Source organism: Prinia subflava, chromosome 6 (genome assembly GCF_021018805.1).
Source record: "Prinia subflava isolate CZ2003 ecotype Zambia chromosome 6, Cam_Psub_1.2, whole genome shotgun sequence".
NCBI lineage: Eukaryota > Metazoa > Chordata > Aves > Passeriformes > Cisticolidae > Prinia > Prinia subflava.
Window position 1 is genome coordinate 29,046,819 of NC_086252.1, and position 14,801 is coordinate 29,061,619.

Below are 14,801 nucleotides of genomic sequence, written 5' to 3' on the forward strand. Positions count from 1 at the left end.
CGGCCCGCGGGACACCGCCAGCCCCGGGGCTGTGACAAACACCTGCTGGAGAGCCCACAGAGCCCACAGCACTGCAGACAGCAGTCAGCTCCGGGCTGTGACAGAACACCATCTCGAGAGTCTACAGAGCCCACAGCACTGCAGACAGCAGTCAGCCCCGGGGCTGTGACAGAACACCCGCTGGAGAGCCCACAGAGCCCACAGCACTGCAGGCAGCAGTCAGCCCCGGGGCTGTGACAAACACCCGCTGGAGAGCCCACAGAGCCCACAGCACTGCAGACAGCAGAAAAAAACAGTCACAGCCCAGTCAGCTCCAGGCTGTGACAGAACACCATCTCGAGAGTCTACAGAGCCCACAGCACTGCAGACAGCAGTCAGACCCGGGCTGTGACAGAACATTTATTCGAGAGCCTCACAGAGCCCACAGCACAGCCAGGCAGGACAGCCACGCAGACGGAAAGAGCAGATCATGTTCCAGTCACTCATCTTTCAAGCAGCAGGCAGCCCCATGAGGTTATCTTTGCAGAGAGCAGGGAAAAATTTTTTTAAAAAAATCTGTGCTTCGCTATCTTAATGGATACAGAGATTTTAGAACAAAGACCATATAATTCTTAAATTCTAAGAAATGCAGTCATTGGCTGGTGCCCCTAAGTTCTTCTGAACTGCAGCAAAATCCAGGTCAGAAAAACTGATATAAAAACACCTTTAAAAAAAATCCTCCACCTCCATGTAAATTGTCGTTCATAAAGTTGTCCCAACTTAAAACAAGGGGAAAAAAAATTACTTCACATAATTTTTACAACAGAAGGATCATGTCAGATCCATGCATATTTTAGTATGTACTCTGAGTAAATTAGAGTTTTTGAACAAACTGATAGTGTCAGGACTGCTGCAGATTTTTTCTTTTATTCAAGAATTCAACACAAAGTTGTGACCTGAGAGGTTTGATATTCAACAGATCTCTGACATGACCAAATTGCAAGGGGAGAAGCAGTACAATTGATTTCAGACTTTCCCTGGCTTTGTGTCACTCTTTAAATTCTGGCAGTTTGCAACTATCTAATATGCAGATGTGCTCTTAAAAATTCCTGGGTTTGATCCTGGCTGTTTCCTGTGTGACATTAAGCATGCAATTACAACCAGGCATGCAGTTTAGCAGTTTCTGTCCTGAGTAGTGACTTCCATGAAAATTACAAAGTTTAGAACAAAGTCTTCAAAGCTAGGATTTTTGTTACCTGTACATCATCACGTACACCTGAAACAGAGCTCACATTTTATCTAATTGTAGACATGTAGCTCTGTGAAACCTGTGAAATGCAGTAAATTTTTCTGCGATCAGTGAGAAGGCATGTGTGTTCAGCTGTGATTTTAACCAGACTGTTTAGCACACCTTGCTCCTTTACTTCAACTGTAATGACCAAAAGAACAGAATAAGAATCCTCTGACCTTCCACCGTCAGCTCCACGGTCACTTGACGAACCCCACCATCGTTTGCAGCCTCACAGGTGTATTTGCCACCATCACCTTCCTGCACGCCTTTGATGACCAAGCTGAACACGCCGCGGATGCTGCGGTCCACCACGTAATGGTCTCCCTCTGGGACAGGATGCCCATTTCTGTACCATGTGATCTGTGGCTCGGGGTAGCCTCTGACCTGCAAAGATGTGGGAGAGAGCAGAGAAGGAAGGTAAACTTAACAGATGATGGTATCAGGAAGAAATGTTGGACATTTAGCAGTGCAGTGGAAAGTTCTTGAGACATATTCTTTAATATGTCTGTTAAAGACATATTCTTTGCAAGCCAAATGGCAGAAGATAATGAAATGAAAAAAACTCTTGGATAAGCCAAACTTAAAGTCATAAGACTAGTCAGGCAGATAGATAGTCATGCAGAAAAATTTCCCACTAGAATGGCTTCTCTGCAAAAACACAGTGAGAGTGCCAATGAAAAATCCTGACACCTGGGCCCCTACTTCTCAGAAACTCAAAAAAAGGGCAGTAATGCTATTACACCTCTGAGTATGCAAGACTGCAAGGCTGGTGGACCAAATACTTCTAGCATGGTTGCCAAGGATTGGGCTTATAATGTAAATCTGTACTCAGCCATCTAGTTTTCAAATGTGCTGAGAGATAGTAACTCCTAACAATACACAGGCAAAAAAATGCAGACACATACCAAACTCTGTCTTGATCTTTAAAAGTAGAAGATAAGGAGCTGAAATTTGAGAAAGCACCATTAAGGGTCATCCTCATGTTATGGTGGGAGGCGACTATAAGCACCTACACATGGTCACACAAACATACAGCTCGAGTTAAAGAGACTTCTGGTCTACCCAAAAGAATTTTCAGCAAAATGAACCAGTCCTGTTCTCATTAAATAACAACCAGACTGGTATATGCCTGCCTGCTAGGGCATTAATAATGCCTTCAGATTTACAGGCAGATCCTCAGTTGGTTTAACTGAGAACTGAGTTATTGATTTGCAATTGAGCTCTTTTAATTGATGAGGATCTGTGATTTTATTTTGCAAAAAAAAAAAAAAAAAAAGGGAAAAGCAGACATACACCAGTTTCTACCAAATAAAAAACTACTCAGGCAAAGGTTCTTCCTCTGCTTTGTGAGAAATGCCATCCTCTGAGGGTCACTTTAGAATGTGTTAATTGTTAGCACCCTTGCCAAGTCATCATAGCAACTCCTGATTGCAGTACTTTCCTATCCCCCCTCTGATATGTCAGCTCTCCATCTCCTGACTCTTTGATCCTTTGCCTACAAGCCATGAAGTAACTGAGTGAATCAAGATGAGCTGGAACGAGTAATACTCATGGCTGTGTTTGCTCACGGGGAAAGAAGCAATGTTGCCTTCTGAATTATGTATCAAAATCTGGCAACTGAGCAGGAAGTCCCTTCAACCTCCAGGTGGGCAAAATATTGATGATCTGTCTTGAAGTGAAGAAGGCTTGGTTGTGGCTTGGGCAAATTCCTCTCAGCATTCTCCTCTCAGTTTCCAATTCTCATTTCAGCTGTGCTTTTTCTGACTGCACAGCACTTACTTGGCAAATTACAATATTTAGCCAACCAATCTTACCCATTCTTAGGCTTTCTTCTTTGAAAACCTTTCATTTTTAATCCAGCCCTACCTCACTCCAGCTGGGTTTCTCATCTGCTGCAGCTTAACCTACAGCTGTCAGAATTTTTCTCTTTCCTTTAAATCTTGGGATATCAGTTCAGACAAATTAATTTTGCCAGTGATGTGGTGACCTCTTCTCCCTGGCACTACTTACTCAATATTAAGGACATTAACATTTGCCAGGAGCTGAATATGATGAATAAACTGGAGAAACTTTCCACTTCAGGTATAATTTCTCAAATTCTTTTTAGTTGATCTTTAACTAAGCAAAAGCCACACTCCATGAAGTACAAATTGTGGGATCCTGCGGTATGGGGAGCTGATTTCTGTTTAAAAATGCCACAGCATTTTTCTAAAGCTCTTTGTGGCCATGCCATTTTCCAGTGCTTTCTGATAAACAGCAGCTCCTCTCATCCCAGACCTCTCACCCTACTCCTGCATATTGATTTAGTGCTTACTCAGAGCACAGGCTCCAAGGAGTATCTTTCTCAGCACACTTCATTTCCAGAAAAAGGGAGCTGTGAGGCAGCAATGTGAGATTGTTACAATACTGTAACTCGAGTTGATGATGTGTTCACTGTCACAGAAAGTGACTTGCACAAGGGAATTGTTTCTTACTATTGACTTGTCAATGCCCTAGTACCTGCCTTTTCATTCTAGATTAAAACCAACAGAGAGATTAAGTGATTTACCCAAAGCCAGAGACTATATTAGAATGGAGTTATTAGTTCTCTTTTTTGCTTCACGGGATAGTAAGATTTACTTAAAACATTTGAGGCAAAATTATTTTCACATTGATGTATCAAGTATGTGCAGTACAGTAAAATGGAAGGGTAGCACTTCAATTGATGTGAAGACAGAAGCAGCTTTTCAGTGGTTCTGTCTTCACATCACAGCCTCTTTACTAGCATTAGTCTAAGCCACATCTGTTTACAGCTGCTGAGATTCTGGCCTGCAAATGAAAGTCATCAATTACACATCACCTAATATATTTACTGCTTTTTCCAGTTCATAACCATTTCTTCTGGTGATTTCATTGAATTGCTCAACCCAGCTCCAAAGACCAAAAGCATTAACCTTCCATCACTTGTAACAGGGAACAATTGGGGTCAAAACAACGGGAAATACCTGTCTTCCTTTTTGACTTTATTTTACAATATTCTTAAGTCCCTCTTGGACCATACAAGGCCATTTTTAGCTGACCCTTCAAGTTCTGGTAGACCATTATGTATGTCCTTCCTGTATCACATGGCTGAGGCTACATTAAGTATTTTTCCATTTCTTCTCTGTGTCTTTATTTTATACTTGTCTGTATTATCGTGTTCATCTCCATCTCTACACCGAGATGACGCACCAAAAACTACAAGCACAGACAATCAGCATTCCATTTCCTTTCAAAAGGTTGAGCCATTCCCTCCCCAAACCATGATTATTTTTTTCCTTTAATTTTTTGTCAAAAATGAAATAATGGGAATGCAGAAGTTTACAGGATTTCTCTGTTGCAAGGATTTATTTCAGGTTTGGGTTTGGAATGTGTTTCAAACTGAGCCAGCCCTCTCTGAAATACATGGTCCTGCCATAAAAGTGTCAGGGACCCTTAAACAAATCACTGGTTACCAGATTTTGATCCTCATGGATCAATTCCAGAACTGCAGCAGGTTTTATATTCCTCCAAACCTTTCCAGAGCTTACTAAAAACATGTGCCTTGAATAAATCCACAGCAAAGAGAAATTTATCTGCCTATTTAATGCCCAGCAGCAGCGTGCTATAACCCTTATTTACAACCTGGACTGTGTGAGTATTGCCAGTCCCAGTGAGGCTGCAGCTTCTCTTTACCTGCTCTACAACAATAAGGAGTGGAAAATTGACAGCAAGCAGCAAATAACCATTGTATTATCACAAACACGAGTTTTGAGTTTTTGTCTGGACCCTTCACTTGCTTAGAGCCTTCCTGGAAAAGTTTGGTAAGGCAAAACAGTGCATCAACAGCAAAGGGAAAGAGCTGAGAGAGAACTTGTGGTGTGTGAAACTCCTAGAGTTCAGGTTGTTCCTCATCTGGGTCTGAGACAATGCTATTGAAAAGAGAAGGTGCTAGGTTCCCAAAGAAAAGAAAAAAATACAACAAATCCATGGAAGCTGTACACCAAAGGACAGGATTATTAGAAAATGTGCCCCTACAAACTATTCCCCACTGTCACAAACTGAAAGGCAGTCAGAGACCACCAATACCAAATACATTCAGTGATCCTTTTTCTTGTTCAAAAGTACAGGAAATATTTTCTAAAACTTGGTCTTTATCTGTGCTCCATAAAAGAGCTGTTTCTATACTAATTTCAAAAAAACCCATAGGTTTGCCTACTTAAACACAGTTGCAGTAGCAGTTTAAGGCAATGGGATGCACCCTTTTGGCTTATGCTTTTAACTTCAAATTTCTCTCCTGCTTTATAATAACTGCTGCTGGCTCCAGTGAGGTCAACAATGAACACAAACCCACAGCACCCAAAAAGAAGCAGCCATAAGTTACAGTAAACCAAAGTGTGAGTGTGAAACATGGATGGGGTGTGCACTGTTACTGCATATTGTTCACTTTGACAGTAGCACCTAAAGACTATTAGAAGTGATGGCAAACATTACATGACATATTCCAGCACTACATCCATTGTACTGGCTGAGGTGTTCAGTGCTTGATGTTAAGGACTAGATAAATGTCCCATTTTTCTGTTTAAGGTCACTCAAGCAATGAGATCAGGAAGAAGACAGCTATCAAAAGGATTTACTGGCTTGCAAAATCTCCCTGGATTATATCATATATAGACAGGCACATCAAAAGTCATACTAAGACTGGCAGTGTTACAACTGTTAAGAAGTTGCTATTCAAAATAGAGGTGATTTCACATACTAAAATATTAATTCACCAATGACTAAAATTTCTCTCAAGAGACAATCCTTCTCCCACGAAATCATAATTTTAAAACACACAGATTCTGTCAGCCCACAGCGTTCAGTTGTGCTATTTCTATAAACTACCTTTGCCTTAATTCCCCAAAGTCCAGAAATAAGACCAATGTGTGTATTGTTCTCAATCACTGAATGAAAGAATCAGTTTTATTTGGGTGGTTCAATACATCTAAAGAAAATTGATTTTGAACATACATTTGAAAGACAGAAATGTTATCTATTCACATGCATGAGGTGTAGTTAGTACATTCACAGTTAGACTGTAGTGTCTGGAAGCAGCAAAACAACACAAAACCAAAGTTTGTATCACTTGGGTAACAAGTCATTAATGAAGAATGGAAGTAATGGGAAATGTTAAATATTTTCTAGTGCATATAGGTACCTGCAATGCAGAAAAGAATAAACTATTTCCCGCATCCACAGTGGATTGGGCAAGCAATAAACTTTCAAGAGAAATTGTCCAGTGGTTTGGTAGATGATGTCTGTCAGCAGTCACCTCCTTTAGAGGAACAGCAGGTGTTTTGCTTATTTGGCTGCCTGCCTATCTTAACACTGCGGAATGCCAGAAACTGAGGAAAGCTTGGGAAGGCTCTGTAGCCTATTCTCTGTTCCATGCCCATCTTCAGGAGGAAACCAGTAATTTCTGGGATCTACATCTCAGAAAAGGCCACAGAGATCAGACGCTGCAAAGGAATAAAATGAGGATAGCTCAGTCAGAGTTGTCAGACGTTACCACTGAGCTCCCAAACGCGTGCTTTTGGCAGATCCTTAGCAGTCACCATAAGGAGACATCAAGGGAGATGTGGAAAACTACTCAAATGTCTGACAGAGTCTGACCTTTATTCTGCTGCCTGCAAACCTGGCAGAGCAAATACTCATTTCTAGCAGGGAGTAAACTGCTTGCACTTTTTGCAAGAGTAATAAGCCATCAGATTGTATCAAGAAAGCAGCAGAGAAAAGCCATTGAATAGGATGACACATCTTGCAAGTGTAATCATAATCAAAGAAGTAAAATACAGGAAAAAATGCTGCATAACGCTCACACTTGAAATGTGGTAGAGTCTGGATAGTGTGCCTCTTCTTCCATTGTCTAGGTATCAGCAAAAATAGAATATCATTGCCTTTACTGCAAGGTACATATCAGATGGGCTCATCTGAAGGTTGAGGGCTCTCATGCAGCCCCAAGAGTTTCAATCCAAACAACAGCAGCTGTTCTGTGGATGTGGCTCCTCCTAGGTCCTACAAATAAAGAGGTGTTTCCCACAGTCACCAGACAGCCAGAGCTCTATTTTACTTGAATCAAGAGCCAACGGGTTTTGGCCCTGGACTTTGTTCAAAAGACTTGTGAAGGGAACGTAGCAGAGGATGCCACACCATAACATATACTCTGTCCATGTAGACAGAGCTGTGTTTCTCTCAAACTAGAGAAAAAAGCTGCTTTTTGTTCCAATATTTCATACTGCTGTGAACTCTTAATTTCAGTCTTAGGAAAGAAGTACTATAAAACTGTTGAGACTACAACACGAATGTTGTAACCACAGCCCACATAATAGGTGCTATATTTTGAATTAAATTTAATTTTTACTGTTAGTGCAGGTGGGAAACATGGTTCTGGCCACTGCAGCTCTTTTTAAGTCTTGTAACAAAGCTTCTGTTGGGCTCAAGCTGCAGTTTGCTTTAACAAATGAACAGCAGATGTTCTTGATAAAGGAAAGTGGACATGATACATTGTTAAGCTCCTTCTGAGACTTTAAACACACACAAACCATACCTCAAGAATAGTTTATCCCTTTTAAAAGCTTGCTTCTAAAACAGAGAACTTGCCTGGCAAGGTTAAACATGAAAATGTTAAATATTTGGAGACCTAGCTGTGACTTTGCAAACAAAGTGAAAAACCTACCTCTTCTGCAGAACAGCCTAGAATCCACAGTCGTGTCATTAAAGCAAAAATGGAATACAGAGTAGGAACAAACGTGCTCCCTTCAAAGCATTATCTACTGTACATACAAGAAAAACCAAAGGTCTTTCTGTAAACCTAGGATGTGTTTTATCTTTCTACCTTGCACTCACCAGTGGCAAATGGCATTTGATACTTTATGGTCCAAACACCACACACAAAATCCTTCTGCAGATGGCATCTGAAAAATTTTAGTTTTGACTCTTGAAAAGTAGTTCTGCATAGTCTGTTTATTCAGTATCACACTATTCAACCCCTTTTTGCAAAGGTGCTGAACACTACACACACTACCACAGGTCTTTAGGGGAATCACTTTTTATGGTGCTCAGCAGGGAAGAATTTATGACTTATCCATGGAAGACATGGTCTGCTAACTGAAAAGCAGACAGCAGCTGCACATAATTTCTTCTTCAATCTTCTACACTGAACTTTTTTTTTTGTTGTTTTGTAAAATTCAGTGTCAAGAGTTCCCAGAGGTGCATGGCTTTATCCTCAGTCACCAGAGTAAAACTTTTTGAAAAAAGCATTGCTATCCCAGGTATCATAACCTCAGCATGTCCATTTGTCTTATATTTTTTTCTGAAGGACTCAAGTGGAATTTCAGAGTAGTACTGGGTGTCAAGCTGCCTTGAGTTTATCCAAGTTCAAACATCAGTCCCAATTTATGCCACTCTTAAGACAATGTTTAAGCCCTATTTATGTATTTTGGAATTAATTACATATACAGGTCAAAAGACTCTGCTGATAACCACAGGAAAGCAGCACAATCAAACACCATCAATTATTTTCATAACAACAATCCCTTCATAACTGTAATACCTGGGGTTGGAATTGGCAGTCACATTTTAAAAAGGACAATTCACCCCGTTTCTTTCCTTTCACAAGAGAATGTTCATCATTTATTGCAATAATACTTGCAAAAATGATTTATCCATTGCATATTATTTCTGGAAGACTGAAAGATTTTTTTGTTTGTTTTTACTTACTGATGTAAAATTTCTATCTTAATAGGGCAAGAATTTATTCCATAAGTCACTGAATACTAATGGCCCTGTGTTCCTGTAGGAGCTATGCCACTGACCAAATGAGCATCGTACTTTCCTAAGCTTGGGGATGCTGTTCTTAGCATGCTATCAACAGATAAGGAATCTCTACAAATTTAATGCACACTGTATGCATTACCTATTATGGAAAATTATTAAGAGAAAATTGCTTTCCTTCTGTGCCCAAAACACACAGCCACTGGAAAATATGTTTGGAGCTATGAAATTCGTAATTAGGGCAGCAATCCACTTCTGAAATGTAAGGTGGTAACAAACACCATGTGCTTTGAATGAACATGCCCATACTTTATCAGTTTCCAAGCAGACAAGATTTATTTCCTGCAGTTTAGGAGTCTGGCCATGGCCACAGAAAATGCTGAAACTGGATTTTGTTGCTGGGTTGCTTGCACAGCTAATGACTGTCTGCTGATAGTGCTGGAAAAGGAACTGGTGGAAAAGGCTGTGCTCTGCAGAGGCTATAAAAATTCTCCTCAGTTACAGAGAGTTTTGTTAGTGCTTCTTGCTAGGGCTGAGAAAGCACTGGGCATGAAGTGTCATTTGTTACTTCACTAAAAAGTGATGTGATTGTGAAGAGATATAAACCACAATGTTGGATCATGAAGATATGAACACATTAAACAGCCTCAACAACTGGCATTTCCCACTGCACCATTTATTCCCCCATGTGCAACTTGCTATGCTTTAAATAATTAGGACTTCTGTACAAAATCCTATTGAAAAACATCAACTGCTCATTAGCAACTGTCAGTAATTCTTTTACCCTGTCATAATCTGTGAAATTGATAGGCTTTCCTAAATTCACACAGACCTTCTAATAACATCTTAGCAGAGGTAACTCACATAGTACAAGGCACAAATGGCTGTGTTTAAAATAAAAATAAAAATCAAGGGCTGAGCAACAACACTTTAAAAGAAAAAGCCCTCAAAGTACTAACTGAAATATGAAGTATAAATTGCTGTTACCATAAATTTCCAGTTCAACAGTTCAGGATAAATATTTATAGACATGCTAAATTCAAGAGAAAGTTTGTGGGCTCACCTCTTCCTTTTAATGCTTTCTCTCAAAACTAAAATTGCTGTGATCTTGGTAAGAGAAACACACGTGCATTCAAGAGTAGCTGTTTAGGCTGTGGAAAAAGTGCTTACTCTGCGTATGCTTTCAATAGAGCTCCACTTAACTGCGGTTGCTCCACTCCTACTGAGAGGTCTGAACAAATCCAACATTTTGTTTTCCATTAAACCTATGGGTGTGCAATAGTCTCCCAAGCAGACAAACCTTCTGTCCATTTGCATATCCCAACAAACCAGCTTTGAGCTCTGAAGACCCAGTTCTGGCACTGTGAAGGTGATGCTCTCAATCCAACAGGAGGCACTTAGATAGCTGTGATATTTGCATCCACTGCACATCTTAATTTTCCCTTCCAAAATCAGAAGTTATTTATCTCTCAAACAGATAAGTTCATGTCTAAGATACTGGGTGGGAATTGAACCTCTGGAAGACAGACACTCAGCTCTGAATGCAGGCATGTATGTCTCTGTGTCTCTGTGTCATCTTGCACAAGACAATAAATCTCACCATGCCTTGGTATCCCACATAAATGTCAAGGGGTAACAATGATTGTTTCCTCTGTTGTTTTAGCTAGAAAGGCCACCAGAGAAGGATCCAGCTCTACTCTGGCCTTTGTATGTGTTAAATACTGCAGACAAACACTAGGACTCCAGTGGAATGAGGCTGTTTAAGTCGTACCATGAAATGAGCAGAAATCAATACCATTTGCAATAGTTCTTTAATCTATATTTCCAAGATTTTACCATAATTTTTCTTCCAGTGCTTTGGCTTTTAGCATAACTTGTTTTGAAATATTTGTATTTGCCTCCCTACAGAGACAAACTGATGTTATACTTTTAGAAGTTATACTTTTAGAAAGGAACACCAGAATTTATATAGACAAAAATAATCAAGCTTAAGTATATTGAACTCTTGTTCCAGAGAGTTCACACAACAGAAAAATTCTTTACTCACTGTTGCCAGTATGGGAGCATGCTATATATGAGATAGATTTGAGATACAAGTTAGATTTTACTGCCATGCGTGTGCAGGTGCCTTTACAAACCTTTTGCAAAACAGTGTGCATTGCATTAATATTCTAAGCTTTGCAAAAACAATTTAAATAATACATGCACCATAAACAGAGGCTTGCCTGTGTATTGTAGGAGATACTGAAGGAATGGCAAACTCTCAAGCCACACAGTTATGATTTGAGTCTACCATGCAGCTGGAGGAAAATCCCCATTCTCATTCAATATGAGCTGAGAGAGCACAGAGCTGGATGAAGTAAGCTCAGTAATACCATTGCCAACAAGCAAAAAGCCATGAGCAGAATTATTTAATTTGTCAGTCTTTGCCTCTCCCTTTTCTTTGGGCTCCATGTGCAGACTGTTGTCATCTTCAAATGAAAAGTTGCACTTGGAAGGCAGTAAGACTTTTAATTAGTGTTTTAGTAAGCTCAGCTGTTGTATTTATAATAAATAGTATATTCCATAGAGTAACATCTACCAGAGTATTTTTTAAAAGATGTAGAAAAGCAGGGAAAACGCAAAAAACGATAAAATAACTTATTTTTCCATTTTGCCTTATTCTTCAAATGAATTAAAAAGGTCTCCATCTAAGCAATAAAAAGAATGCAAATCTGACTTTGAATTTGTACCAGATTTAGCCACGCCATTTTCAGAAGACAAAGATTGCTTTGTTCTGTCTGCCTACAGGTTTACAACAATGCACTGACTTATAGAGAATACAGCTATCTTCACCATCAGAAAGCCTAGAATTGTAACATTTTAAAAGAAATTTTTCCAGGTTTCCACTCTGTCTATTCCTCAAACTCCTCTGAAAAAAAAGGTATGAGAGTTTAGATCATCACTAGAACCTCACTGCAACATATTCCTAATGTGGAATGGCTAGCCTAGAGGCCAAGTTACTAACTTGTGATTCAAACATGATTTAATTCCTTACCTATAGCCTGCTTGTTAGGTTCCCTAGAAGAAAAAAGTCAACGTATTTAGGCAGCTAATTCAAAGCCCTTATAGTGGACCAGTCACCCCAGGGACATCCAGTCAGTGGAATGCCTGGATTTTCTGGCACCAGTCAGTGCAGAGCTTTGACATGCAACCTCTGACAGCACCAGGAGCAGCAGTGTCTCCCTCAGCAAGCCCAAAGCTTATTTCCCCAATATAAGGGAAGAACAGAGATGTGTACTCACATGGGATGCTGAATTATCAACTGGGATGACTTTTGGCTTAAGAACCATGATGAAGGCAGGCTTGTCCCCAGACACTAAACAATGAACTCTGAAAGCTTAGGTAGAAAAATGGATGCTGTTTCAGGCCCCTGCTGGAGATCCAGTAACCTCTAGTGACAAAGTGATGCCTTACAGACTGAGCACTAAAAACTGAACTGGAAACCTACAGAGGAACAATGTGGCCTTGCTTACTTTTGCTCCTGACTGTGTCCTCCTGGCCCTAGTTCATGGTTTGCCATTTCTGGTGCATCAGAGGAGCCTGTCAGAGCCCCTGGCAGTGCCTGCTGGCAGCAGGGCCCCAAGGGCTCCTCACCAGCTGGCGATGGCACCGCCCGTGCACGGCTCCCCCGGCTCCTGGCTCACACTCCCTTGGGGGGCAGCCAGCCCTCTGCTCTCTGTCAGACAGATGGGTTCCTTCCCCTCATGAATGGGCTGAATTCACAGCAATGTAATTTTCTGTTCAGCATGCACTTAGATGCTGGGGAGTCCAAATTGTACATGGAAAAATATTATGTTGTCTGGTTTTGCCCAGTAGGTTTCCAAACTTCATACTATATCCATGAGTGAACAGAGCCAAGTAACATGTCAAAAGCAGAAATCTTTAGCTTTGGATCCAGGTGCTAGAGCGAGCATGGACTGAGCAAAACCACAATGAGTAATGATGTGTTTTGATTATAAACTTTCTCCACATGTGGTCTTCTGCAGATTCTGAAAGCATCATGCTCGCTGTCTATTAATGACTACTCTCTTTTCCAACAGGGGAAAAGCAGAATTATATCAGAAAGTGTGACCTGGAGTCATTTGGTGCAAACTCTCAAGGACCCATCTAGAGACAGTCAAAAGCATACTTTGCTGTTTTATGTGGGGTTCTCATTGCTACATATGGAACTGAAACCTTCCCTGATATTTCTGGTTTCATCAGCCAAATACAGGCAAGGGGCTTGAAGTTCAAACCTTGTTTATGATGGCAGAAAGCAAATATGTTATTAGTTAGCCAAATGCACATCTGATGATAAGCACTCTGTCCTACCTTTAGGGTGAGCTAGAAAAAAAAAATTAAAGCTTTCCAGTTGGAGACATATTTCTGGAAGAAAAAAAAAGTCAACCAAAATATTTTTCCCCCCTTTTCATACTCTCACACCACTACAGAGTATTGCAGCACAAAGAAAAAAGTCAGCTGCTCTCAGTTCTGTTACTTTTTTAACTTTCAAACCTAGTGTATGATTAGAGTCAAAGACACAATTCCCTAAAAAATCAAGTTTAAAACATCATAATGCTAAGTTTCAGTCATGTTTCATGTACTACTAAGAAAGTTTATTTAAATAAGAAAGCACAATGCTACATGATGAGTTTCATTGCCAGTGGAATCAACCACAACAAAGACTTATGCTCTGACCCAGAGGAGCAAGGGAGACTAGTCTGGAAAAGATGATGATATTTTTCAAATTAAAAGCAGAACTGAAGAACTTAATAAGACATTGTTGAAATTTGAGAGATCCATGATTAACCATCATGGGACAGAAAATCCAAGAAGAATTATAATGACTGGTTTTACTCTGACCTACATGGATTCAGTCTCTGGGCATATCTTTGTTCAGCTATCTAGGATCTGCTGATCAGCTGTTTTTCTCTTTGGGAATAGTGAGATTTTAGCTACTTCTGTTTCAGATACATGTATATTATCAATCCTGAACAGTGGACTTTATGATCAGTCATGGCATTTAGTCCATCCTTATTTTTCTAAAAGCCCGAACTTCTTTTACACCACAATATTTTATGTCTCCTTTTCCTCAGCAAATTTGTCAATACATAATTTGGGTTTGGTCTGTCCTGTTTTGCTATTTTTGTTTTTATCTAATGACTATAACAAGTCCAGAAATCCTTGCTAATGAAGTAAATTTTCTCAAAATCAACCCTAGGGACATCACTATGGATAAATTCTTAAATGGGCACTCTTCCTCTTTAATTATCACAAAGCCATCCCTTAAAACAATGCACTACAGTAGAGGGTGATCACAAAAAAGATACCTTAAATAAACTTGTCAGAGTCAACAGTTTATTGGTTCCCCCAAAGCAAACTGGGGGTAGGTAGATGCAATTAAATCACAGACTTTTACTGTCAGCTTTGTCATGTGATTTTAATTGCTTTCACCTAAAAATCCAAAATATTTAGAAACACATTAAAGAATAAATAAATAAAGAAAGAAAGTGGTGACCAAGAGCAGCACAAATATGTGGTCTGGCCTCAGCAAAAACAACACTGTTTTGGGTAGATACTACACAAAATAACACAAGATTCTCTTTAATTCCATATATACCTTATTTGCAGTGTTTTTAAAAACTTCTATTATTATTACCATTGAAGTTATTAGATTGTTTTTGATATTCCTTTAATT

At 39.8% G+C, this 14,801-nt stretch overlaps 1 protein-coding gene across 2 annotated transcripts in view; it reads right to left on the reverse strand.

Annotated features, from left to right (window-relative positions):
• The window catches only part of MYLK (myosin light chain kinase), a 203,265-nt gene that overhangs the window by 128,275 nt on the left and 60,189 nt on the right, over nucleotides 1-14,801 (reverse strand). For both annotated transcript variants that reach the window (XM_063400871.1, XM_063400872.1), the window contains exon 3: nucleotides 1,447-1,654. In XM_063400871.1, coding sequence (XP_063256941.1) covers nucleotides 1,447-1,654 — 208 coding nt within the window. The remainder of the gene's footprint in view (nucleotides 1-1,446; nucleotides 1,655-14,801) is intronic.